Source organism: Choloepus didactylus, chromosome 1 (genome assembly GCF_015220235.1).
Source record: "Choloepus didactylus isolate mChoDid1 chromosome 1, mChoDid1.pri, whole genome shotgun sequence".
NCBI classification, from domain to species: domain Eukaryota; kingdom Metazoa; phylum Chordata; class Mammalia; order Pilosa; family Megalonychidae; genus Choloepus; species Choloepus didactylus.
The window spans coordinates 134218610-134244283 of NC_051307.1; the positions used below are offsets into that span (position 1 = coordinate 134218610).

The 25674-nt window shown below is 37.1% G+C and overlaps 1 protein-coding gene across 5 annotated transcripts in view; it reads left to right on the forward strand.

Moving 5' to 3' along the window:
• Positions 1-25674, forward strand: part of KPNA4 (karyopherin subunit alpha 4) — a 90269-nt gene that overhangs the window by 21981 nt on the left and 42614 nt on the right. For 4 of the 5 annotated variants that reach the window (XM_037841617.1, XM_037841626.1, XM_037841633.1 and 1 more), the window contains one exon: positions 25134-25178. In XM_037841617.1, coding sequence (XP_037697545.1) covers positions 25134-25178 — 45 coding nt within the window. Of the gene's footprint in view, positions 1-15998; positions 16021-25133; positions 25179-25674 lie in introns of those variants that run through there. The other variant, XM_037841651.1, reaches the window with a different exon arrangement.

The following is a 25674-nucleotide window of genomic DNA, read 5'->3' on the forward strand; positions in this document are numbered from 1 at the left end:
TTCTTCCAGCACCATTTATTGAATGTTCTGTCCCAGTTGAGTGGACTTGGCAGCTAAGTCAAAATTAGTTGACCATAGACTGAGGGTCTGTTTCTGAACTCTCAATTTAATTTCCTTGATCAGTACATCTAACTGTATGCCATTTTGACCACTGTGGCTTTATAATATGCTTTGAAGTCAGGAAACAGGAGTCCTCCCACTTCATTTTTCATTTTTCAAGATGTTTTTGACTCTTTGAGGCCCTTTTCCCTTCCAAATAAATTTGGTAATTAGCTTTTCCAGTTCAGCAAAGTATCTCCTCCAACTTTTTAATTTGTTCCTTTGGCTGGGCCTTGTCTTCCTGAGTCTTAGTATGGCTTGTGGTTTTTTGCTGATATCTTGGCATGTGATTCTCTTGATGGGTTTATTCTGAAGGTTGGTTTCTCTTGTCTAGGATATTATTGTTGATTGGGTTTCTTTTAAGGTTCTTCTTTGACAGTTGGTTCATCGGTATTTTCCAGCCCAAATGGCCAAGTTCCAGTGTAGGGTGCACAGACCAAAGGGCCCTGGGAGAGGGCCAGGAAAGACTCCAAAAAGCCTTTTTTTTTCCTTCCATGTCACCAGGCTGCACATTCTGGCTGCCCAGCAGATGGAGTTCTTCGGCAACCAGTTCCCCTCAGCCCTACGAAGGCAGGCTGTTATGACCCTTTGCCAGTTCCACTTCTGATGTGATGGAAACAGTGGTGCCCAGTGGTATCTGACCAGCATGGGCTGGAACAGCAGGATTCCATGTTCTAAATTCACTGGCTCGGTACTGATCTGTGGTTCCCTATGTACTTTGGGTGGAGGACTCTGGAAGCTGTCCCTATCCACAGCAGCCCCCAAGGCAAGGATGGGACCTCCTGCCACTGCTTCCCTCAAGGGTCCAGGATGGGCTCCAGGAGCTGCAGATGGAGTTGAGTTCACAGTCTTTGACCATGGTTTCTCAGTATCTTTGTCTTGCGCTTCCCTGGATCTTGTACAGTTTCTACCTGCCTACTCACAATTTCTCCGTATCTACTCACTGCTTTTGGGAGAGGAGTAGGTGCTGTAGCTACCTACTTCTTCCTCCATTTTCCTGGAAGTATACACACACCTCTTTTGTTTGGTAATCTCTGCTACTAAAACTAGCTGTTGAAAAGTCAATGACACCAAAGTCCTTTTGGTATTCCTGCATAATCTTTGGCAAGAGAAGTGTAAGATGTAATTCTGAGTAACTGTTTCAGAGCCACAAAACAGCGCGTCATTGCTTAACAATTTTCAGCTGTGACTTTTTTCAGGCTTCTTCAAATAGAAACTTCGTGGCCATACATAGTAACTTGTACAAATGGCATAGTAACTTATACAAATGGCAATTAACTGTTTTGTCATGTTGCTTTTTGAAGTTGATAAAACTGAAAAAGTTTAAGATCTTAGAGGTTCACTGAATCTCTTCACTTTGCAGAAGAAGGTGATAACTTGTTATTGATTACATTCATTAAAGGTAGTGTTAGGACTGCTGGACGTATACTAGTGAAGTATAGTATAGCTGTATAGTAGTAACCCATTTGGGGAGGAGACATGTTAGTATGCATGTTATTTTCTCCTATACCCATATGTAACTTCCTGCACATGATAGGTAGATAAAAAAACCTCTGGAAATGCAGGTTCCCCCCCCTTTTTACCTCTTATTTTCTAAGTTTTCCAAATAGGCATGTATAACTTTTCGACTTAATATATTTCTCTGTTATTTAAATGTTGAGTAGATAATGAAACTCTACTGTGAGCCCTTAGAGTTAACAACTGTTAACAGTTTTATTTATTATTATTAAATAATATTAATATAATTAATAAATTAAATTTTAATGCTTATGATTCAGATGTGGATCATTTTAAGGTATGGTTTCTGTGGACTATAATATTCCTTAAAACTGTAATAGTCACTTGCCAAAGTTAACTATTTGGCCGCCTAAACTGAATTTATTTTAAAAGTCCTCTTTAGTTATATTTACTCAATCTCCATTAATCTTTTCACTTGTTAAAGAATGATAAGAACTTTTGTTTTGCTTATGAAGACTTTTGCCCATTATGAGTACTGCTGATTAGCTCTTTTCTCTAATACTACTACTGTTAATAAATACTGTCGCTGAAGAAATACATTCATGGTTTAAATATTGGGACTAAACTTATTCCTTAGATAAATTTTTCTAAGTCAAGGGTTAGGAGAGGGGTTTTTATCTATAGCAGACATCAATTTTTGTTGTTATTGTTGTTCAGTGGGAGATTCTCAAGCTGCTCTTGTATCTTTTTCTTTTCTAATTTTGGTAAAATGTACATAATTTAAAATTTTCCACTTTGATCACTTTTATGTGTATAATTCAGTGGCATTAAATACATTCGCAGTGGTGTGTGACCATTGTCACTATTTCTAGAACTTCAAGTTACCTCATATAAATGGAATTATACAATAGTTGTCCTTTTTTTCATTTTCATTTTCATTTTTTTTTTTTTTTTTTGCATCTTAGCATATTGTTTTCAGGGTTCATCCATGGTGTAGCATGTACCAGAACTTCATTCCTTTTTATGGCTGAATGATATTCCATTGTATGTATATACCACATTTTATTTATCCATTCATCTGTTGATAGACATGTGGGTTTTTCACAGCTTTTGGCTATTGTGAATAATCCTGTTGTGAGCATTTCAAACAAATATGTTTGTGTCTCTGCTTTCAGTTTTTGGGGTCTTTACCTAGGAGTGAAATTGCCAAGTCATATGGTAATTTTGTGGTAACGTTTTAAGGAGCTAACAAACTTTTTAGATATCTATTATTGACCCACCTGAATCTGAATAAGCATTTAACATATTGCACATTTTAAGCTTCTTCCTTTAATGTCATCAGTATGACACTTGGGCTTCATCTGTAATTACATGCTGTTTGCCAACACGTACTACATGACAAAGGCATAAATAAGCAGTATGGTGACTGATGGTGAAAGGATCTGTAAGTTGAGATGAAAGAAGGGAGAAATGGGAAAAGAGGGGAAAAACAGACTTTTGTTATGCTATTTTTGGCTTTGCTTTACTGTGTTAATTGGGTTGAACAACTTTGATAACTACCAAGTATGTTTAGGTTATGATAATCATTTGGCTTGAAGTATTAGTTACTTTTCTCCAAAATGCTGTATAGCATAGCTTTTCATAACATGGTTACTTGATTTGTTTCCTTGCCTACTTTTCCTATTTTTGGCTTGTGACATTCTTTAACAGGTCTTCTACATGTCATCTTTTATCTTCTTCTCTTTTAGTATATGCTTTATTTTCTTTCTACCTGGAATGCCCATCTTCCAAATGAACTTTCTTGAATGTTCAGCTTACATGTGGTGTTTAAAACCTCTCTGTGCTGTCAGAGTACCTTGTGTGCACATTAAAATTTATTACATTTACTGAATGAGTTCAGTAAAATAACATGCCTAGAATTGTGTTTGGCACTTATTAGATATTTATGAAATGTTAGGTACTATTACTATTTTACTAAATTATAATTGTATTTCTAATTCATGAGAATGTTACCTCCTTAAAAGGATATGCTCTATCTGGTCCATCTTTGTATTTCTGGTGCTTTAGGTGATTAATAAATGTTAGAATGATTAAATGAATGTTGTCCAGCAGGTTGTCAGTGGTATAGTGATACAGCAATGCATGTTGGGAGGGCATTTGTATGTATGTATAATAACTTTTTATAAACTGCTTTACTGAGCTATAACTTACATATCATAAAATACACCCATTTTAAAATGTACATTTCAATTATTTTCAGTAAATTTTCCGAGTTGTGCAGCCATTACCACAGTCCAATTTTAGAATATGTGCCATCACCTCACAAAAGATCTCTTGTGCTTAATAATTTTTCTTTTTATTTTCTTTTGTTTGTAGTGCTAAGATTTAAGTATTACCTTTCTAGGGTATGAATGACAGTCAGGCCTGATGAAATAATAGCAAAGCAATTCCTTATCCTTTGTGTGATTAACTTTAGAAAGAATTTTCTATGAACTTCCTCTGTGGTGAAATTGTGTCCTAAGTAATTTAAATCCTGTTAACCTTTTGTTTGAGAAAATTTAAAACATTTACATTTTATACAGTAAAATATTATATTATCATTTGTTAAATGAAAACTTTTTAGGGTTTTTTTTTTTTAACTGTGCACTGGTAAAACTGACTTGAAAATTAGCAGAAATTAATTGGCAATTAAATATCCACTAACTGGAAAAAGGTACTAGGTACTACCTACATACACCCCTAAGAGCAGGGAAGATGTAATCCCTAGCACAGTGTTGGGCACATGGTAAGTACTTGGGACCTTAGTAAAGGTCCTGCATTCCTTTCTAATAAAAGATTCACTTGTTTGAAATGTTTTGACAATTTCTTGTGCCTTTTTATCTGAATCTATGATTTTGTAACTGTATGTAAAAGAAATACAAAAGTTCAGGGTGATGTGCCTGAGCTCTACTCCCTCTGTTTCCCTAGTCCTCATTTATAGTGGTCATCCTTTAGATAGCTTTTTGGTCCCTAAGGCTTTGGCCAGTTTGGCAGCTTCTTGGAATTCTCACTGAGAGCTTGCTACATCATTTTAAGTAATGTGAATTCACAACTATTGTATTTGCATGTGGAATGCAAAGTCTGCTCTCTAAGATTTCTTAAAGGGCAGACTTAGAAAAGTAGCTTTATATATCCTTTTCATGACACTTCAGAAAAATAGAGTTGTTTACCTTGGAGGTAATACAATAGCTTTTTCTCAAAGAGAACAAAACTCTTGTTCTGTAATAAAGGGATATTTGTCTCTTATTTTGCAAGCGTAAGGATAGTAGTCCCAGTCTTATGTTGTAACTGCAGTGTTGTTGGTTTCATAAATTCTTTATTAACAGTTCTAAATTATCAAAAATTCCAAATTTATAAATAAGATCTGTTGTAATGGGGAAAATTCTTTTTGGAATATTCAAAATATTTATGGAAATATGCATAGTTCTGGATTTATTTAATAGTTTGCTCTATTGAAAAGAAGTTAATCAAAGCCCATTATACCTTAATCCTGTTCTTTAGAAAGAGCTGTCACTAATAAAAGCTTGTCTTAGACTAGAAATACATCTCTCAGAAGTCCACCTTACTTAATTTATTAAAGTCTTTTTTTAAAAATTAAATTCAGTTTTATTGAAATATAGTCACATACCATACAGTCATCCATGGTGTACAATCAGCTGTTCACAGTACCATCATATAGTTATGCATTCATCACCCCAATCTATTTTTGAAATTTTCCTTATATCAGAAAAAATCAGAATAAGAATAAAAAATAAAAGTAAAAAAGAACACCCAAAACTCCCTCCTCTCACCCTACTTTTCATTTAGTTTTTGTCCCCATTTTTCTACTCATCCATCCATACAATGGATAAAGGGAGTGTGATCCACAAGGTTTTGACAGTCACACTGCCACCTCTTGTAAGCTACGTTGTTACACAATCATCTTCAAGACTCAAGGCTACTGGGTTGGAGTTTGATAGTTTCAGGTATTTACTTCTAGCTATTCCAATACATTAAAACCTAAAAATTGTTATGTATATAGTGTGTAAGGATGTCCACCAGAGTGACCTCTCGACTCCATTTGAAATCTCTCAGCCATTGAAACTTTATTTCATTCCCTTTTGCATCCCCCTTTTGGTCAAGAAGATGTTCTCAGTCCCACTATGCCGGGTCCGTGGGAGTCATATCCTGTGTTGCCAGGGAGATTTACACCTCTGGGAGTCAGGTCCCACATAAGGGGGAGGGCAATGAGGTCACCTGCTGAGGTGGCTTAACTAGAGAGAGGGCCACATCTGAGCAACAAAGAGTTACTCAGGGGGAGACTCTTAGGCACAATTATGTGCAGATTTAGCCTCTCCTTTGCAGTAATAAGCTTCATAAGGGCAAGTACCATGATAGAGGGCTCAGCACATCAAACCACCAGTCCTCAATGATTAAACAGTCTTTTAAGTAATATGTTTTATAGAGTTAATTTTCTGTGTGTGAGGCATAGTTTTTCTGTTTCTAGAGTTGGTTTTTGTTTTTGTTTTGTGATGTCATGCAAAACCCAGTGTCTTGGTAATGATAATTTTGTTTTAGTGTGAACCATAGTCTCTAAAAGCACATGAACTCTAATTGACTTTCCTTTTTAACTTTTTATTGTAGTAACATATATACAACTCAGAATTTTCCATTTGAATCACTTTCGAGTGTATAATTCAGTGGTGTTATATTCACAATATTGTGCTATCATCATCAATATCTCCTCAAACAGAAACTCTGCACCCGTTAAGCAATAACTTCTCTTTCCCCCTTCTACCACCCCTCCCCATCCTTTGGTAATCTGCTTATTCTAGGTATTTCATATAAGTGAGATCATACGATATTTGTCTTTTTGTGCCTGGCTTATTACATTTAACATAATTTCACAGTTCATCCATGTTTTAACTTGTATCAGAACTTCATTCTTTTTTTTGGTCGAATAATATTCTGTGTATATACCACATTTTGTGTATCCCTTTATCTGTCAACACTTGGTTTGATTCTACCTTTTGGCTGTTATGAATAATACTGCTTTTGTACATTGGTGTACAGTTAACTGTTCAAGTCCTCGCTTTCAGCTGTTGACTTGGAGACGTGGGAGACCATATGACATAGTGGTTGAGTGGCTTTGTATCAGACGGTATGGATTCTAATCCTAGCTGTCCCTCTTATTAACGATGTGACCTTGGACAAGTAATTTAACATCTCTAAGGCTCAGTTTCCTCACATGTAAAAAGAAATAAATGTTTCTTATTCTTCCTGCTTATGATATAATGATTAAATGAGGTAGTGTGAAAGCTCTTATTGTACTGCTTGGCTATTTATTTTTATTCATTTTTCAGCCTGTTATATTGTTTAAATTGAGTCTTGGTATTTTAAAAATCCATGTCTATATCAAAGATCAGAAGATCTTTTAGGTTTCATTTAAGCAAAAATAGAATAAATTGATATGGTCAAAAAATGAGCTAAAGATTTATGCTCATGGAATATTAGTCAGGACATTCTGAGAAGGAGTAAGGAAGTACTACTTCACCTTCCAGCTATGCCATAAAACTACTATAATTAAAATAGAATGGGATTGGTCTTGAATAAACAAAAATAAATAGAACAGAGTTTAGAAGTAGACCCTTGGCTATAGGAATTTGTTGTATAGTTAAGTTGGTATTCCAAATCAGTGGGAAAGATAAGGGCTGTTTATTAAATGTTGAGAAAATTGGTTATCCTCTTGGAAAAGTATAGTTGGACTCTGCCTTATACCACTCATAAAAATAAATTTCAGGTGAGTTAAAGAATTAAATTGGAAGAAGGAATACAAAAAAAAATGAAGAAAAAAATAGAAAACTTATATAATCTTGGATGGAGGAAAAACCTTCCTAAGCAAGATGCAAAACCCAGAATCTATAAAGAAAAAGACTGATAGATGTGGCTTTGTAAAAACTAAAACCTTTTCTTAAAAAAACCACACACACAGTGGAAAATTACACATGTTGGAGAGGATGTGGAAAAACAGGAACACTCATTCATTGTTGGTGATAAGGTAAAGTGGTGCAGCTGCTGTGGAAGACGTTTGGTGATTCCTCAGAAACTTAAGTATAGAACTGGCATATGACCTGGCAGTCCCACTTCTAGGTGTGTACCAAAAACAATTGAAAGCAGGGACTCGAACAGATACTTGCCCACTGGTGTTTGTAGCAGGTTTATTTACAATTGCCAAAAGGTGGAAGCAACCCAAGTGTCCGTCAACTGATGATGAGTAAATAAAATGTGGTGTATACACACAATGGGATGTTATTCAACTGTAAAAAGAAATGAAGTTCTGACACATACCTTAAGATGAATGAACACTGAAGACGTGTTGAGTGAAATAAGCCAGACACAAAAGGACAAATATTTTATGATCTTTCTAATGTGAAACAATTAGACTAAGCAAACTCATAGAGTCAGAATCTGGAACATGGGTCACCAGGGCATGGTGCAAGGGTAGAGAATAAAGAGTAAAGGCTTTAAAATATTCAGAGTTTCTTTTCAGGGTGATGGAAAATGTTGGTAATGGATGGTGGTAATGGTAGCACAACATTGTGAAAGTAATTAACAACGCTGAATTATATATTTGAATGTGGTTAAAATCAGAAATTTTAGGGTGTATATGTGGTACCAGAATAAAAGTTAAAAAAAAAATCATGGAACTTTACAACACAGTGAACCCTAAGTTAAATCACGGGCCAAAGTTAATAGTATAAGTATAAAAATGTACTTTAATTAATTGTAACATATACACCACACCAGTGCAAGGTGTTAATAGGGTGGTATATGGGAACTCTGTATTTTATGCACAATTGTTCTATAAATCCACAACTTCTTTAATAAAAAAAAATAGGTTGGACTACAAAGATTGGATTTCAGAATTCATACCACAACATGGTGAGGTGTTAGAGAGAGCAAAATTTGGAAATCAGAAAGACCAAGGCTAACAGCTTTACCAGCTGTAACCTGAAAATTGTTCTTCAACTTCTCTGATTCTTAGTTTTCTGAACTAGAGTTAATTTGTGTGTGTGTGTGTGTGTGTGTGTGTGTGTGAGAGAGAGAGAGAGAGAGAGAGAGAGAGAGAGGGTGGGATGGAGTAGGGGGAAGATTTCACAAAAATCCAGACTTCAGATTTCTTTTGAAAAAAATGGAAGTTTTGGAAACTGAGTCCATTTCCCTCCTGGCATCAGTTGATTTAGCTAACTCCTTGTGTGGGAACATGACTACTCCAGTTAATCACAGTCTCCATGATTCACACCATTATTAAGCCATATGAATGTCAATCCAGCCCATTTTCTCATTTGCATTACCTGTTTGCCCTTGTAGACATCTGAGTTAGGCACTCCTTCACTTGACTTCATTTCCCTGACATTCTCCATTCTTTTAGTTGCTCAGGACAAATAACCTTCAGTTGACTTCCTACATCCTCTCACCTCTGCCATCACTGAACTAAAACATCATCAGATCTGCTTCTTTATCTGCAAAATATAACTATAATCCAACCAGTTATTGTTACCTTCTCCAGCACCATACTAGTCCAAGTCATCATCATCTTTGACCCGAATTATTGCAGTAACCTCCTAATTGCTTGATTTGCCTCCATCTTCACCCCTTACAATTCATTCTTAATACATTGTGCAGAGTGACAGTCAAAAAAAAGTTTAAATCAATGCCGCCAGGCCAGTGTTTAATTCCTCCAATGGCTTTTTTTATCTTTAGTAAAAGTTAAAAGTTCTAAAAATTTCATATCTACAAATTCTGTTCCTGTTTCCTCTACAACTACTTTCCCTACTACTCTTCAATACTGCTCTGTTCTAAACTCATGGATCCCTTGATATATCGTCTTTTTTTTTTTCAATTTTTTTTCAATTTTATTGAGATATATTCACATATCATACGATCATCCATTGTTCACATATCACTATGTAGTGTATTCATCACAACAATTAATTTTTTGAACATTTTCATTACTGCCAAAAAAAAAAAAAAAAAGACTAAAACTTAGAGTAAAAAAGGAGACCCAAAACATCCCATCCCCCCATCCCTCCCTATTATTCATCTACTTTTTGTCCCCGTTTTTCTACTCTAATTTCTATTCTAATGTGTCCACACACTGGATAAAGGTAGTGTGAGCCACAAGGTTTTCATAGTCACACAGTCACACCATGTAAGCTGTATAGTTAAATACAATCATCTTCAAGAATCAAGGCTGGGTTGCAGTTCAACAGTTTCAGGTATTTCCTTCTAGCTATTCCAATACACTAAAAACTAAAAAGGGATATCTATATAATGCGTAAGAATAAATTCCAGAATGTCCTCTCGAATCCATTTGAAATCTCTGAGCCACTGAAACTTTATTTTGTTTCATTTCTCTTCCCCCTTTTGGTCAAGAAGGCTTTCTCAATTACTTGATGTCAGGTCCAGGTTCACTCCCGGAAGTCATGTCCCACATTGCCAGGGAGATTTACTGCCCAGGGAGTCATGTCCCATGTAGGAGGAAGGGCAGTGAGTTTACCTGCCCAGTGGGTTTAGCGAGAGAGGCCACATCTGAGAAACAAGAGCTGCCCTGGGGGTGACTCTTAGGCACATTTATAAGTAGGCTTAGCCTCTTCTTTGCAGTAACAAGCTTCGTAAGGGCAAGCCCCAAGATCGAGGGCTCAGCCCTCTAAATTGGTAGACCCCAATGCTTGTAAGAATATTGGTAATATTCCAGGTGGGGAAGTTTAATATTTCCACATTTTTGCCCAGTCCCTTAAGGGGGCTTTGCAAATATATTTTTATTTTCTGCCCAAATTACTCTGGGATGTATTGAGGCTCCACACTAACCAGTACAAGCCAACCAGATCCCACTCCATATTCAAAGTTCCGTGTAATTATGGTGTCTGAATAAACTGACCATACAAGTTCAATTATGTAGTGAGCTACAGAAAATATAGATTGTGTGCCAAATAAACATCTCTTCCTTTGGTCTCACACGGAAGTTGAAGTTTAAAACACATTCCCGTTATAATCACGTAGTTAGGCATTCATCACCACAACCTATATGAGGACATTTCCATTTCTTCTGCAAAGAAAGAGGAAGAGGAGGAAAAAAGGAAAAAAAAAAAAAAAGGACTAAAAACATAAAAGAAAAATACAATACAATACAATAAAAAGGTCAGACAACAACACCAGCACCAAGAATCCCATACCTCTCCCTTATATCCCCTTCTTAAAGATAGTTAGCTTTGGTTTATTGCCTTTGATACAATTAATGGAAGCATATTACAACTTACTGTTAACTATAGATTCAGTTCTCATTGATTCTGTTTTTCCCCAGGACCATCCCATTTTCAACACCTTGCAAAGTTGATGCTCATTTATTCTCCCTCATGTGAAAACATTCTTATATTCGTACATTTAATCACCATCATTGACCACTCTAGGTTTCACTAAGTTACTTGGTTCCAGTCTTTTATCTTCCATCTTTCTGGTATAACACATAACCCCTAACCTTCCTCTTTCAATGGTACTCACAGTCATCTTTGTTCACTGTACTTACAGTATTGTGCTATCATCACACAGTACTGTGCTATCCATTTCTGGACCTTTACAATCAGTCTTCTTGAACATTCTGTACTCCTTCAGCATTAAATGCCTGATATCTACCTTCATTCTGTCTCCTGATGTCTTCATTTCTACACTCTTCTCCAAATCTCTCTCTCTTATCTTTTCCTATTTCTTTGTAGCACTCCTTTTTTTTTTTATTAAATTCAGTTTTATTGAAATACATTCACACACCATACAATCATCCGTGATATACAATCCACTGTCCACAGTATGATAACATAGTTATGCGTTCATCACCACAATCTATCTCTGAACATTTTCCTTACATCAGAAAGAACCAGAACAAGAATAAAAAATAAAAGTGAAAAAAGAACACCCAAATCATCCCCCCATCCCACCCCCTTTGTCCTTTAGTTTTTTTTGTTTGTTTGTTTTTGTTTTTGTTTTTTTAATCTTCATTTTATTGAGATATATTCACATACCACGCAGTCATACAAAACAAATCGTACTTTCGATTGTTCACAGTACCATTACATAGTTGTACATTCATCACCTAAATCAATCCCTGACACCTTCATTAGCACACACACAACAATAACAAGAATAATAATTAGAGCACTCCTTTTAATATTTCTTGTAAAGGAGGTCTCCTGTTCATGAACTCGCTCAGTGTCTATCTGTAAATATTTTAAACTCTCCCTCATTTTTGAAGGACAGTTTTGCTGGATATAAGATTCTTGGTTGGCAGTTTTTCTCTTTCAGTATCTTGAGTGTATCATACCACTGCCTTCTTCCTCCATGGTTTCTGCTGAAAGATCTGAACTTAGTCTTATTGAGCTTCCCTTGTATGTGATGGATTGCTTTTCTCTTGCTGCTTTTAGAATTCTCTGTCTTTGACATTTGAAAATCTGATTAGTAATTGTCTTCAAGTAGGTCTTTTTGGATCACTTCTGTTTGGGGTACATTGCACTTCTTGGACTTGTAATTTTCTGTCTTTCATAAGAGTTGGGAAATTTTCATTGATTATTTCCTTTGTTATTCTTTCTGCCCCCTTTCCCCTTCTGGGACACCTGTAACATGTATATTCATGTACTTCATGTTGTCATTCAGTTCCCTAAGACCCTGTTCATATTTTTCCATTCTTTTACCTACCTTTCCTTTGTGTGTAGGATTTCAGATGTCCTGTCTTTTTAGTTCACTGATCCTGTCTTCTGCCTCTCCAAGTTGTATGTCTCCATTGTGTTTTTCATCTCTTCTCTTTTGCCTTTCATTCCCATAAATTCTGCTTTTGGTTTTTTAAGTTTATAAATTCTTCCTTTTGGTCACCCAGTGTCTTCTTTATATCCTTCATCTTTTTTGTCACATTTCCTTTCAAATTGTTGATTTGATTTAGAAAATTTGTTTGAACATCTTTAATTAGTTGTTTCAACTCCTGAATCTCAGTTGAGGTGTTAGTTTGTTCCTGGGCCATGTCTTCATGTTTCCTGGTATGGCTCGTGATTTTTTGCTGTCTAGGCATCTGATTTTCTTTATTAGTTTATCCTGGACATTGTTTTCTCTCTTTCCCTTAGGATTTTCTTGTTGGTTGTCTTTGAGTTCTGTCTTTTCTTTGTTTCTCTGACTGGCCAGTTGTCAAATTGGCTCTGCCTTCTAGTGTTACCCCCCAAATCAGGCACCCACTGTAGCCTCCCACGGGGTTGAGAGGTAGGTACTGGGCACCCCAGCAGGTTCACTGTGTGTGGTATTATGAATCTGCTGGCTTCCAGTGGTGCTGTGCTTTCTGCCTGCCTGCAAGACCTGGGTTTATTTTAGAGCCCTGCTTTAACAGTTGGGACTTCTATATGTCTCAGCCAAAACAGGGCCAGGTTTCCATACAGGGGGTGTCGACCAACTCCTATGGTCCTAAGTAAGGGTCTGAAGCATCTTTTTAACAATTTTTCAATTCCCTTGCTGAGCTGTCCAGCAGATGGCACTGTTAGGTAACTAATTGACTTCAGAAGCTGCTTTGCCTCTGAGTACAGACTGTGTCTACGCAGGTGAGCTAAAAGTGCAGGATTCCTGTACCCTCACTTTGCTGGTGAAAATTGGGCTCGATGTGGGGCTCAACCTGTGGCAAAGTATTCCTTCATCTGACCTAGTACTCCAGCCACCCCCAGGCAAGGAAATGATGCCAGCTGCTGCTTCCTCAAGGACGGGGGAAAGGCCTTCAGACCCAGGACTGGAAACATAGTCTCTGTCCACGATTTCTTAGTCTCTTTGTCTTTCACTGACTGGGCATTGGTCCTCCCCTGTCCCCCGGGTCTTCAAATGGCAGGGGTATGTCTCACTGCTGTGAGAGATTTTGTAGTCCGTGTCCGTGGTAGGAGGGATCTTGTCTGCTGATTCTGTGCCATTCCCACACTGAGACTGAGTGGCGGGGAAGGGAGAGACCAGCTGGTCCGGATGTAAGATTCCTACCTGATATTTCTTCTCTTTTATCAATTCGGCATTTACGTGGTTCTTCTCCAGTCTGTATCCTCCTGAAGAGTTTGAAACAATTCCGTCCTTTTTTTCATTGATTTTCCAGAGAGAAGTTTTCAGTAGCTGTTTATATTGCCATGTTGATGGTGTCACTCCTCTTGATAGTCTTAAAAAAAAACAAAACAAACTAAAACCTTTATATAGAAAAAGATAACATTAATGCCCAGTGATAAGGATTGGTATACAGAATGTAACAAGTCCCTAGAAATCAATAACAAAATATATATCGCACACAAAAAAATTGGTAAATGTTCTTAATAGGCATGTCTTGGATGTATTTCACTTGTTGGCAATAGGCACATGTAAAGATGTCCCGTCTCACTAATCATTAGGAAAATGCAAACTAAAATACGAGATGGGCAAAAATTGGTATCAGATTGGCAAGCCTTTTTTTTTCCCTTTTTTTTTTTTTTTTTTTTTTTAATGATAATATCCAGTGGTGATGAGAATATGGAAAAGGATCCCATGGAACACTATGAAGAGTGATATCGACATTTCAGAGGAAATTTGGCAGGCTCTTTTAATTTAAAATGTGTGTATTCTTTGACCTAGAAAATCCACTTAAGGAATCTTTCCTAAAAATTCTTGAATTAGTATAAAGATTTACAGACACAGCACATGTACACAGTATTTTTTGCCTGGATGAGATTTTTTCATTCAGGAAATATTTCTTGAATACCTGCTATGCCAGGCATTGCTAAGGGTACAGTGCCTAGAACAAAACAGCTAAAAAATCTCACTCCTTATGGAACTTTATATTCTAGTTGGCGGGGGGGGTGGCAGTCAACAATAAAAATAAAGTTATATATTAGAATGTGATACAGTCGTATGGAGAAAAATAAAACAGAAGAGGGATAGAGAGTACCCAAATAGAATTTCCAGTGTATTAGAGGAATAGCAAGGTCTCTGTGGGTGCAGCAGAATGAAAGGAGAGAGTGGTGTAGGAGCTGAGGTATGAGAGGTGTTAATTGGGGAAGGTATGAGGTGGGAAGATTTTGCTGGACTGAAGCCGTTGTAAAGACTGGGCTTTTACTCCTGAGTAGTTTTTTTTTTTTTTTTTTTTCCTTTCCTTTTCTTTTTAAAGTTCTGTTTTATTGAGATATATTCACATAACATACAATCATCCATGGTGTACAATCAACTGTTCACAGTACCATCCTATAGTTGTGCATTCATCCCCTCAATCTATTTTTTTTTATTTTGAAATAAATTCAAAAGTTATAGGAACAATTGCAAAAACAATACTAATCCTCTACACAGAATTCCATCATACCCTGACCCCCCTCCCCTGATAGCTCAATCCACCAACTTTAACATGCTGTCACATCGCTATTTCTTTCCCTCCCTATCATCCATCATCTATTGCTCTCTCTCCTGAACATATGAGAGCTAGCTGCACACATCCTTGAACATACACTGTAATTCACATATAAACTTCCCATGAACAAGAATATTCTTTTATGCAATCCCATTAAGCGCAGCTAAGAAGTACAAGAGATTCAACAATGATACAAAGCTTACATTCTATATTACCTTTTCCTTGTGTCTCAACTGTGTCCCTTTGAGCCACCTGTCCTCCAACCTGCAATCCCATCCAAGTTAATCCTTGGCGTTCAGTTGTCATCTATTTAGACTTTCTTTTTTTTTTTTTTTTCAATTGTGGAAACATATAACATATATACAGCCTAAATTTTTCCATTCTTCCCCCTCCCTAGCCTTCCATTAGTGGGATTAATCACATTTAGAATGTTGTAATGCTCTTTCCCACCATCCATTACTAGAAATTTCCCTTCACCTCAAACAGCAACTCTACACTCATTTCTTAACTCCCCATTGCCCCTTCCCCCATCTCTCTTAACCCAAACTCTACTTTTCATCTCTATGGTTATATTCTCTGATAATTTCTTTGTGTTTACTGTGGGGCTTAAAATTAACTTCTTGAATTCATAACAATCTTGTTTTTCTTTGATACCACCTTTACTTCAATAGGACACATAAACTATGTTCCTATACTCCTTCATTCCCCCACCTTTATATAGTTGTCTAAAATTACATATTTTACATTGAGTTCAAAACCACTGATTTGTCATTAGAGTTTGTGTATTTTATATCATGTAGGAAGTAAATAGTGGAGTTACAGTTCAAAAATTATTGACTTTTATTTGTATTCCATTGTGGTTGGAGAATGTGCTTTGAGTATATTCAAATTTTTTTTTTTTTTTTTTTTTTAATTTCTTATAGCTTGTTTTATGTCCCAGCTTGTGGTCCCTTCTGGAGAAAGATCTGTGATCACTAGAGAAAAATGAGTGCCCTGGTGATTTGGGATGTAAGGTACTATATATGTCTGTTAAAATTCTCTATATCTCTTTCTCCTTTCTTTGTCTCTGTTGGTAGGGCTCCCTTTAGAATCTGAAGTAGGGCAGGTCTTTTATTGGCAAAGTCGCTCAGCATTTGTTTGTCTGTGAAAAATTTAAGCTCTCCCTCAAATTTGAAGGAGAGTTTTGCTGGATAAAGTATTCTTGGTTGGAAATTTTTCTCTCTCAGAATTTTAAATGTTATGCCACTGCCTTCTCGCCTCCATGGTGGCAGCTGAGAAGTCACAACTTAGTCTTATGTTGTTTCCTTTGTATGTGGTGAATTGCTTTTTTCTTGCTGCTTTCAGAACTTGCTCCTTCTCTTCAATATTTGACAGTCTGATCAGAATATGTCTCGGAGTGGGTTTATTTGGATTTATTCTATTTGGAGTTCGCTGGGCATTTATGCTTTGTGTATTCATATTGTGTAGATGATTGGGGAAGTTTTCCCCAACAATTTCTTTGAATACTCTTTCTAGACCTTTACCCTTCTCTTCCCCGTCTGGGACACCAATGAGTCTTAAGTTTGGACATTTTATTTTATCTGTCGTATCCCTGAGATCCATTTCGATTTTTTCGATTCTTTTCTCCATTCTTTCTTTTGTTCTTTCATTTTCTGTTCTGTGGACTTCTAGGACACTGAGATGTTGTTCAGCTTCCTCTAGTCTTGTATTGTGAATATCCAGAGTCTTTTTAATTTGGCCAACAGTTTCTTTTATTTCCATAAGATCTTCTATTTTTTTATTTACTCTTGCAGTGTCTTCTTTATGCTCTTCTAGGGTCTTCTTTATGTCACTTATATCCTGGGCCATGGTCTTCTTGATGTCCTTTAAATCCTTTGCCATGTTTTCGTTCCTTGATTGTAGTTCTTTGATTAATTTTGCAAGGTACTGTGTCTCTTCTGATATTTTGATTTGTGTGTTTGGAGTTGGATTCTCCATATCGTCTGGTTTTATCATATGCATTAAGATTTTCTGTTGTTTTTGGCCTCTTGGCATTTGTTTTGCTTGATAGGGTTCTTTCAAGTTGTAAAAAAAAAAAAAGGATATCGATATAATTTTTCAGAAACACAGTTTGGTGGCGTAAACTTTCTCTAACTAACCAGCAGATGGCATCTGTGAGTCACCTATATCCCTCAAGACAGTTCTCAACCTTGTTCCTGCAGTGTGTGGGGAAATGATTCTTGGGTTCAGTTGGAGAACTCAGTTTGGGTGTGTTGCTGGAGCCGTCCGCCCTGAATGTGGGGCGTGTGTATGGGTGGCCAGGGAGGAAGGGCAGTTTTAATATTCAAATCCCTCAGGTTCCCAGAGATTCAAGGCTGCCGCAAGAGTCTAAGCCTTCATTTTATTTCAGCCCCACCCCCTCTCTCTCACTGTCTCACAAACCACCGGACTTGGCGTAGCGTACCTGGGTTCTCCGAGCAGATCCCCCCTCCCAGCCGCGATCCTCCAGGAGCTTAGCCGAGGGAATTCCGTGCTACGTCACCAGTGCGCGCCGTCCCTCAAGGGAAGCCCCGGGACACCGGGCCGTGCAGGGGCACTCTCAGCCTGAAGCAAAAATGTCCGAACAGGGCATCTCAACCCCGCCTCCTCGCACAGTTCTTCCTTCCCAGCTCCGGGACAACTGGCGGGGCTCTGGGCTGTGGGCACGGTCCCGGGCAGGAGTTTATCCAGCCCTCCGGGGAGCCAGCTGCTAGCCGCGGGGTTTCTTTCTGCTTCCGGCTCTCCCCTCCATTCCCCCGTCCCAAAGGGCATCTGCAGCAGGCTCTCTTCCCGGCCAGACCGTGAGACGCCGGCACAGCCCCTTCTTGCTGTGTTTTACTGTGTGGTTCCCACTATTGTAGCTGCAGCCGCTCCTGGGTTTTTCCCTTTTTTTTTTTTTTAAAGAGTCATTTGGTCTCCAAACGCTGAATCTTAGTTTCCCCAGACCACCATGCGGCTGCAAGTCTTCCAGCCAGCTTACTCACCCGTTTCAGAATGCAGACCCCTGGTTTCACCAAGTATACGGCCCCTCTGGAATTAGGAGACCTTGTCCAGCTGGCGCATCGCTGTAACCGGTGTTCTGGGTCACTTTCTGGTTTTTTTGTCTAGTGTTTTTTACCAGAGGTGTTTTTTCTCCCTGTCTCACCTAGCCGCCATCTTAGTTTCCCTCCCCTGAGTAGTTTTCTTGTTTTGTTTTGTTTTGTTTTTTATTTTGAAATAAATTCAAAGTTATATGAACAGTTGCAAAAACAATACTAGCTCCATACACAGAATTCCATCATACCCTGACCCCCCCCTCCCCCGGTAGCTCAATCCACCAACTTTAACTTGCTGTCACATTGCTATTTCTTTCTCTCCCTCCCTCCCTCCCTCCTTCCCTATCATCCATCATCTATTGCTGTGTCATCTGAACATATGAGAGTTAGCTGCACACATCCTTGAGCAATCACTATAATTCACGTATACACTTCCCATGAACAAGAACATTCTTTCATGCAATCCCATTAAGCGCAGTCATACAAAGTGTACATTCAGTTGTTCACAGTACCATTACATAGTTGTGTGTTCATCACCAAAATTAATTTTTGAACATTTTCATTACCACATACACAAAAATAGTAAAAATAAAAATCAAAGTGAAAAAGAACAATTAAAGTAAAAAAGAACACTGGGTGCCTTTTTTTTGCCCCCGTTTTTTCTATTCATCCATCTATACACTGGACAAAGGGGAGTGTGGTCCATATGGCTTTCCCAATCACATTGTCACCCCACATAAGCTACATTTTTTATACAGTCATCTCAAGATTCAAGGGTTCTGGGTTGTAGTTTGATAGTTTCAGGTATTTGCTGCTAGCTATTGCAATTCATTAGAACCTAAAAAGGGTTATCTGTTCCTCTGTAATCTTATGTATTCCTTTTCTCTATTTAAAAACAGTATTGTGAGAAAGGATCCATAGATTTCACCAGTCTGCCAAAGAAATCCATGGTGCACAAAAAAATTAAGACTCCCTATGAGGATAACTTGACTTGCTGTGGTAAGAATGAACTGGGGAAGGTGGTGTAGGACAAGAGTAAAAAGAGGGATTCACATTAGGAAGCTTTTAAAGTTTGATTTTTTCTTTAAGTTTTTATTTTGAAATACTTCGAAACTTACAGGACATTTAGAAAAATAATGTAAACCCCGTACAGAGAATTCCAGCATACCCCTACCCCCACAGATACCCAGATACCACCAGTGTTAACATTTTGCCATATTTGCCATAGCCTTCCATCTACCATCTGTCTGTCTATTTATCAACCCGTTTTCTGAACCCTTGAGTATAGGTCGTATACATCACACACCTTGAACATTTAATACTACCATGAACATTTCCTAAGATCAAGGATATTCCCTTATATGCCCACTTTAAGAGCAGTTATCAAGAAATTTAACATTGAAGTTTACAGTCTATATTCCAGTGTTTTCATATGCCCCGTTAATATCCTTTTGAGCCTTTTCTCCTGCCTTGCTAGATCCCATCCAGATTCATGTATGACATTTAATTGTCATTATATCTTTAGTTGCTTATTTTTTTAAAATCCTGGAGATATATATAGAGATGCAATGTAAACTTTCCCATTTCAGCCTCTTCCAAGCATACTGCTCAGTGGGATTAATCATTCACAATATTGTGGTACCCTCACCACCTTCCATTACTAAAACTTGCCCATCTCCCTAAACAGAAAACCTATATTCACTATGCATTAATTTCCCATTGCCCCTGCTCCCTGCCTTAGCAACCTGTAATCTTAATTTCTGTGTCTATGAGCTTGCATATTCTTTAGTATTTTCTTTGTAGCTACCATGGGGCTTAAATTTAATATCCTAAATCTGTAAGAGTCTTGATTGCTTTGATACCAACTTAACCTCAGTGGTATACACAAACTATCTTCCTATACCCTTCTGTTCTCTCACCTTTACTTATTGTCATAAATTACATGTTTATACATTGAGTCCAAAACCACTGATTTATCATTATATTTATGTATTTGCCTTTTAGATCCTATAGGAAGTAAAAAGTGGAGTTAGAAACTAAAAATAATAGTACTGACATTTATATTTACCCATGTTATTACCCTCCCTGATGATCTTTATTTCTTCTTGCGGCTTCAGTCTATTATCTGTTGTCCTTTCCCTTAAACCTGCAGAACTCTTTTTCAGCATCTTAGGGCTTTTGTTTTATCTGGAAATATCTTAATCTCTCCCTCATTTTTTTTCCTTTCAAACATGAATTTATTAAACAATCAAACATTAATAAGCAGACAGGAAATAGCTTATACAGCCTGTTTTGTCAGTTTGATGAAGTCCCATCCCACTTCACTGTCCTTTGAATACTTCTACCTCTACATTACATGAAAGGTTCACTCAAGGCTGACATGACGGCTTCTCTTTGTCTCTTTGGGAGGTGTTTTGATACTCCACAGTCACATTTATTTGCAACAGTTTTCTTTAAGACTATTTATTGATCAAGTTTTGATACCTTCCCTAGTAATCCAAGCTACAGACCACTGCATTCATATGTATTGTTCATGCAAGGGAAAGTAGGGAGAAGAATTCAGGAACTTTTTTAGCCAGTACACATTTCTAAATACTTTGAATACCTTTAATTTCACTAATGAGAGCCCATTTCTCATATTTGCCATGTTAGTTAGCAGACCAAAATCTCAGCAACAAAAATCCTTTTTTGACATTCACTATATTCAGGAAATGTTCAAGATGTGGAAAACAAGCACCAGGAATGGCTGTTTCTGGTTTCTTGGCTTCTAATGTTTGTATAACCTCCATTGGAGTATGGATTTAACATTATGGCAACTGACTGACCCTAGAGTGAGTGGACTCATAAACTGACTTATACATGCAGAATTTTATACTGTCTGTGCTGAAGTGTTATAAAGTTAATTACAGTTAACGTAAGATAACATTTATGCACATACCACACACGTTATTTTATATAAATACAGAGGTGTCCTCATACATATTCTATTTTTAATACAGTCTTTTGTTCTTTTTTTCTTCTAATACTTGTATTTTAAATACATACATTGTATCTTTTTTCTTTAATTTTTTATTAGAGAAGTTGTGGGTTTATAGAACAATCATGCATAAACTACAGAATTCCCATACACTTCCCCACCACCAACACTTGTATTGGTGAGGAAAATTTGTTAGAATTGATGGTAGCACGTTTTTGGTAATTGTTTTTTTTTTTTAACAGTAGTTACATTTGTTACAATTGATGAAAGATTATTAAAGTAGTACAATTGTCTGTAGTTTACGTAGGGGTATTTTTCCCCCATATTACCAACCTATTATTATTATTTTCATGCATGTCTTTATTTTATTACTCATCTACCCATACACTGTATAAATGGGGTGTTAGTCCCAAGGTTTTTACAATCACACAGTCACAAGAAGAAATACATATAGTGATATATATATAGTAATACAACCATTATCAAAGGTCGAGGCTACTGGAGTACAGTTCAGCAATTTCAGGTATTTCCTTCTGGCTATTCTAATACACTAAAAACTAAGAAGAAATATCTATATAGTGAGTCAGTAGTCATAATCATTTGTTAAATTCTGACTTCTCAGTTACAACGCCTCTCTCTCATTTGATCATTCTCTCAGTCTTCAGGGATATCTGGACAATGACCATTCTAACTTCTTCTGAAAAGGGGTGTCAACATTATGGGGTAGAGGAATGAAACTGGTTGATGTTCTTGGAGAAACCTCCAGGTTTCAGGGGTTATTCTGGCATAGGATCCATCTGGAGACTTTAAGTTTCTGAAAAAATAAACTTAATAGGTAAAGCGTTTATAGAGTCTTAGATAGAGCCCAGGGTATTCCTTTGGGTTTTTAGGATACTGTTGGTTGGGGCTTGTCATACTGTGGCAATTTGCAATATCTGGCTGAAAATTGCATAAGAGTAACCTCCAGAATGACATCTCAACTGTTTGAAATCTTTTAGCCACTGGAACTTTATTTTATTCCATTGCTCTTCCCTCTTTTGGTCAAAAAAGCATTGTCAATCCCACAATGCTAGGGCCAGGCTCAGCCCTAGGAGTCATGTCCTACATTGCCAGGGAGACTTAACACTCCTCGGAGTCATGTCCCATGTAGGGGGTGTCTCCCTCATTTTTGAAAGACAGTTTTGCCAGATACAGAATTCTTGGTTGTCATGTCAGTTTTTTGCATTCAACGCTTTAAATATTTCATCCCCCTGCCTTCTTGCCTCCATGGTTTCTGATAAGAAATCAACATCTAATCTCATTGAGGCTCTCTTGTTCAAGGCATGTTTCTTCTCTCTGTGGCTTTCAGAATTCTCTCATTATATTTGGTCATTGACAATTTGGTTATAATATGCCGTGGTGAGGGTCTATTCCAGTTTATCCTGTTTGGAGTTTGTTGAGTGTCATAGATGCGTATATTCATGTCTTTTGTTAAATTTTAGAAGTTTTCAGCCTTTATTTCTTTGAATATTCTCTCTGCCCCTTTCTCTCTTCTTCTGGGACTCCCACAATGTGTATATTGGTACACTTGATTGTGTCCCACAGGTTCCTCAGGCTCTGTTCACTTGTCTTCATTCTGTCTTCTCCTCACACTAAATGGTTTCAGTTGTCTTATTTCATGTTCTCTAATTCATTCTTCTGCCAGCTCCATTCTATCATTGAACCTTCTAGGGAATTTTTAATTTCTGTTACTGTGGTCTTCAGTTCCCTGGCTCTTTTTCACGGTTTCCTTATCTCTTTTGATACTCTGTGTTCATCTTTAGTTTTCTTGGTTTCCTTTAGTTCTTTGCCTGTGTTTTCCTTTAGCTCTTTGAGCATATTTAGGACCATTGTTTAAAAGTCTTTTCTTTTAGCAACCTCAGTAGATGAAGCTTTGATAAATTCTGTGTGTTTTTAGCAGGGTTGTTTTGCTTTCTCCAGGATTGTAAATACTTAATAAAGTATAATGGATTCCTAAAAGTTATTACTGCCTTAACACTCTGTCAATTATGATGCTGAAATAGGACTCAGTGTAAGACAACATAACTGCTGTGTAATGTGAAGGTGAATTAATCTGTATTAGTTGCACAGTTTCATTTTTAAATACAGTTTTGTACTACTTGTATCTAGAAAGTTATCCAAGAATATATTTTGGTGTGATACTTTTTTGACCCTCCTAAATATTTATGAGGTTAGTTTAGTTAACAAAAGAGAGATTTTTAGGCCACATGTTGTACTAGTATCTTGGTGTATAATTAAATGTACTCTTAAAATGTTCATAAGTAAAGCACTTTATTAAAAAAATAATAAGAAAAGTCTTTGTCTAGTATGTCCTAGTTCTGATCCTCCTCTTGATCGTTTCTAATGCTTTAACCTTCTCCTTGGCCTGGGCCATCACTTCCTGTTTCTTTGTATGTTTTGTAACCTTTTTTTGCATCCTGAAAATTTTGCTATTTTAAGGTGTTATGATTGAAATTTAGACTCTGAGGCATCTGTTCTTTAAGCTTGTATCCAACTAGTATTATGACAAGGCTTTCCATGAATACTAGGAACTAACAAAAAAAAGTGGGGGTGGGGGGAGTGGGATACCTTTCCTAGTCTTTGCAGATCGACCTGTGTGAGTTATCTCCTTCAGGGTTTATCCATACAGTGGGTTTGGAGAATAGCTCCAGGCCAGAGGCCTCCCTGTTCCTTTCTGTACATGTGCTTGTTTTGGGCATGTGCATGTAGCCCTAGGAATTCCCCCAGAACACTGGTTCTAAATGTCCCCTCTTCCCTAGGAAACACTTCACTTTGTGTCCTACGGCCCACAATCCTCTACCCCATGCAGCAAGACTGCTCTCCCACAGCATTCTATAGGATTGCTCTGTAAGCTGCCTTCTACGTACAGGGGAAGTTCTGGGACAGTGAGTCCCTCAAGCCCTAACCAGACAGTTGGGCCAATCACGCATGCTCCCAAGATGTGTACAAGGGCTAATCTGCCCCCTCTGGAACTGGGACCAGGGATCCACACTGTGCATGGGCAAGCTCTGTACCAAGCAGGTGAGGGAAAGCCAGGGGACCAGGTGATCCTACCGCTTTTAGGTAACCTTTTTCTTGATTCGGCACTCATCTTGTTACTGCATCCCTTTTAACTGTTTTCTGGAGCTTTGAGAAAGATGTCTGTACCAGTTCTTGCTGGTTGTTCAAAGCTTCTTTGTGATAATGGAGCCCTATAAGTATCTCACTCGGCCATCTTGATGTGGTGAGGCCCAAAAGTTCAATATTGAATGTAAGTTGGAGATATTTATTAGACATCTAAGTACCAATGTCTGACTTGCTATTTCCACTGTGTCTTGGTATATGTAATCGTTAGGAGGAATGAGTTGAATCTATACATAGAAAGCTTGACTAATGTATTGTTCTGAACATTTGAGCACTTTACACTAAGTTATCTGTGTATTAGATAACTTATAAATGAGAAACATGTATATATTCAAAAATAAGAGAGCGGCTACAGTATGCGATAGAATAGTTCTATGGTCGCTACATACTATGTCACCATAGAATATTTCTAAGATCTACAAATAAGGTAAACAGAAAAAAGGTGAAGAACAGAAAAAAATAGTTATGTGTATCAATATCATAGTAAATTTAAATTTATATTTTGGGGAAGAGACAACTGTGAGTGAACAGAAGTCTCTGGCCACCCCCCTCCCCCCCAGTTGAATTTACTAACCTTGTATACATGTATTACTTTTTAAAATGTCCATTGGTTCATCTGGGTGGTGAGATTAGGGTTTTTTAAATCCTTTGTGCCTCTGTATTTCTATAAGCCTTAAGTTGTAGACTTTAAAAAATTTTTGATATCTGCAATACTGTAGAGCTATTAATAATTTCAAAGGGGCTTTCAATATTGGGAATACGAGAATGGAGATAGAAAATAATCTACATAGTTTGAGATTTATGAATAAAATGTGACTATATACTTATAACTAGAAGAAAAAATAAGAGCTACATCTTAAAATATTAATAGTGATTTTGTCTGACTGATGGGATTTGAAGTGGTGTAAAATTTATTTTCTTTAATTTCTTGTAGACTATGAGACGACAACGAAATGAAGTTGTAGTTGAGTTAAGGAAGGTGAGTCTGATCAATATTGGGTACTTCCAGGCATAATTCTAACATATATTTTCCCAGAAAGCTGTCAAATGTACATTATATTTTTATGTAAAATGTGTAACCTGTTGTATAACTAAATTTTATTTATTGAATACAGTTAAACTTTTTTATCTCAAGGGCTTAATATTTCTTGTTGAAAAATGAAAGGTTTTGACTAAATTTGACAAGCTGTTAAAGTTGACAAAATGCTGTTTGTACATGTGGCTAAAACAGAGATAACCAACAAGTTTTCACATGGTTTTATTTTCCATAATTTTTAATGGTTTATATAATGTGTAATTTATAGAGATACAGTTGTACCACATAGTTCTGCTGTTTGTAAGTACAGGCATACCTCACAGATATTGTGGGTTCAGTTCCAGACCACTGCAATAAAGCAAATATTGCAATAAAGTGAATCACTTGAATTCTTTGGTTTCCTAGTGCATAAAAAAAAAAATCAGTGTGCATCCCTTAA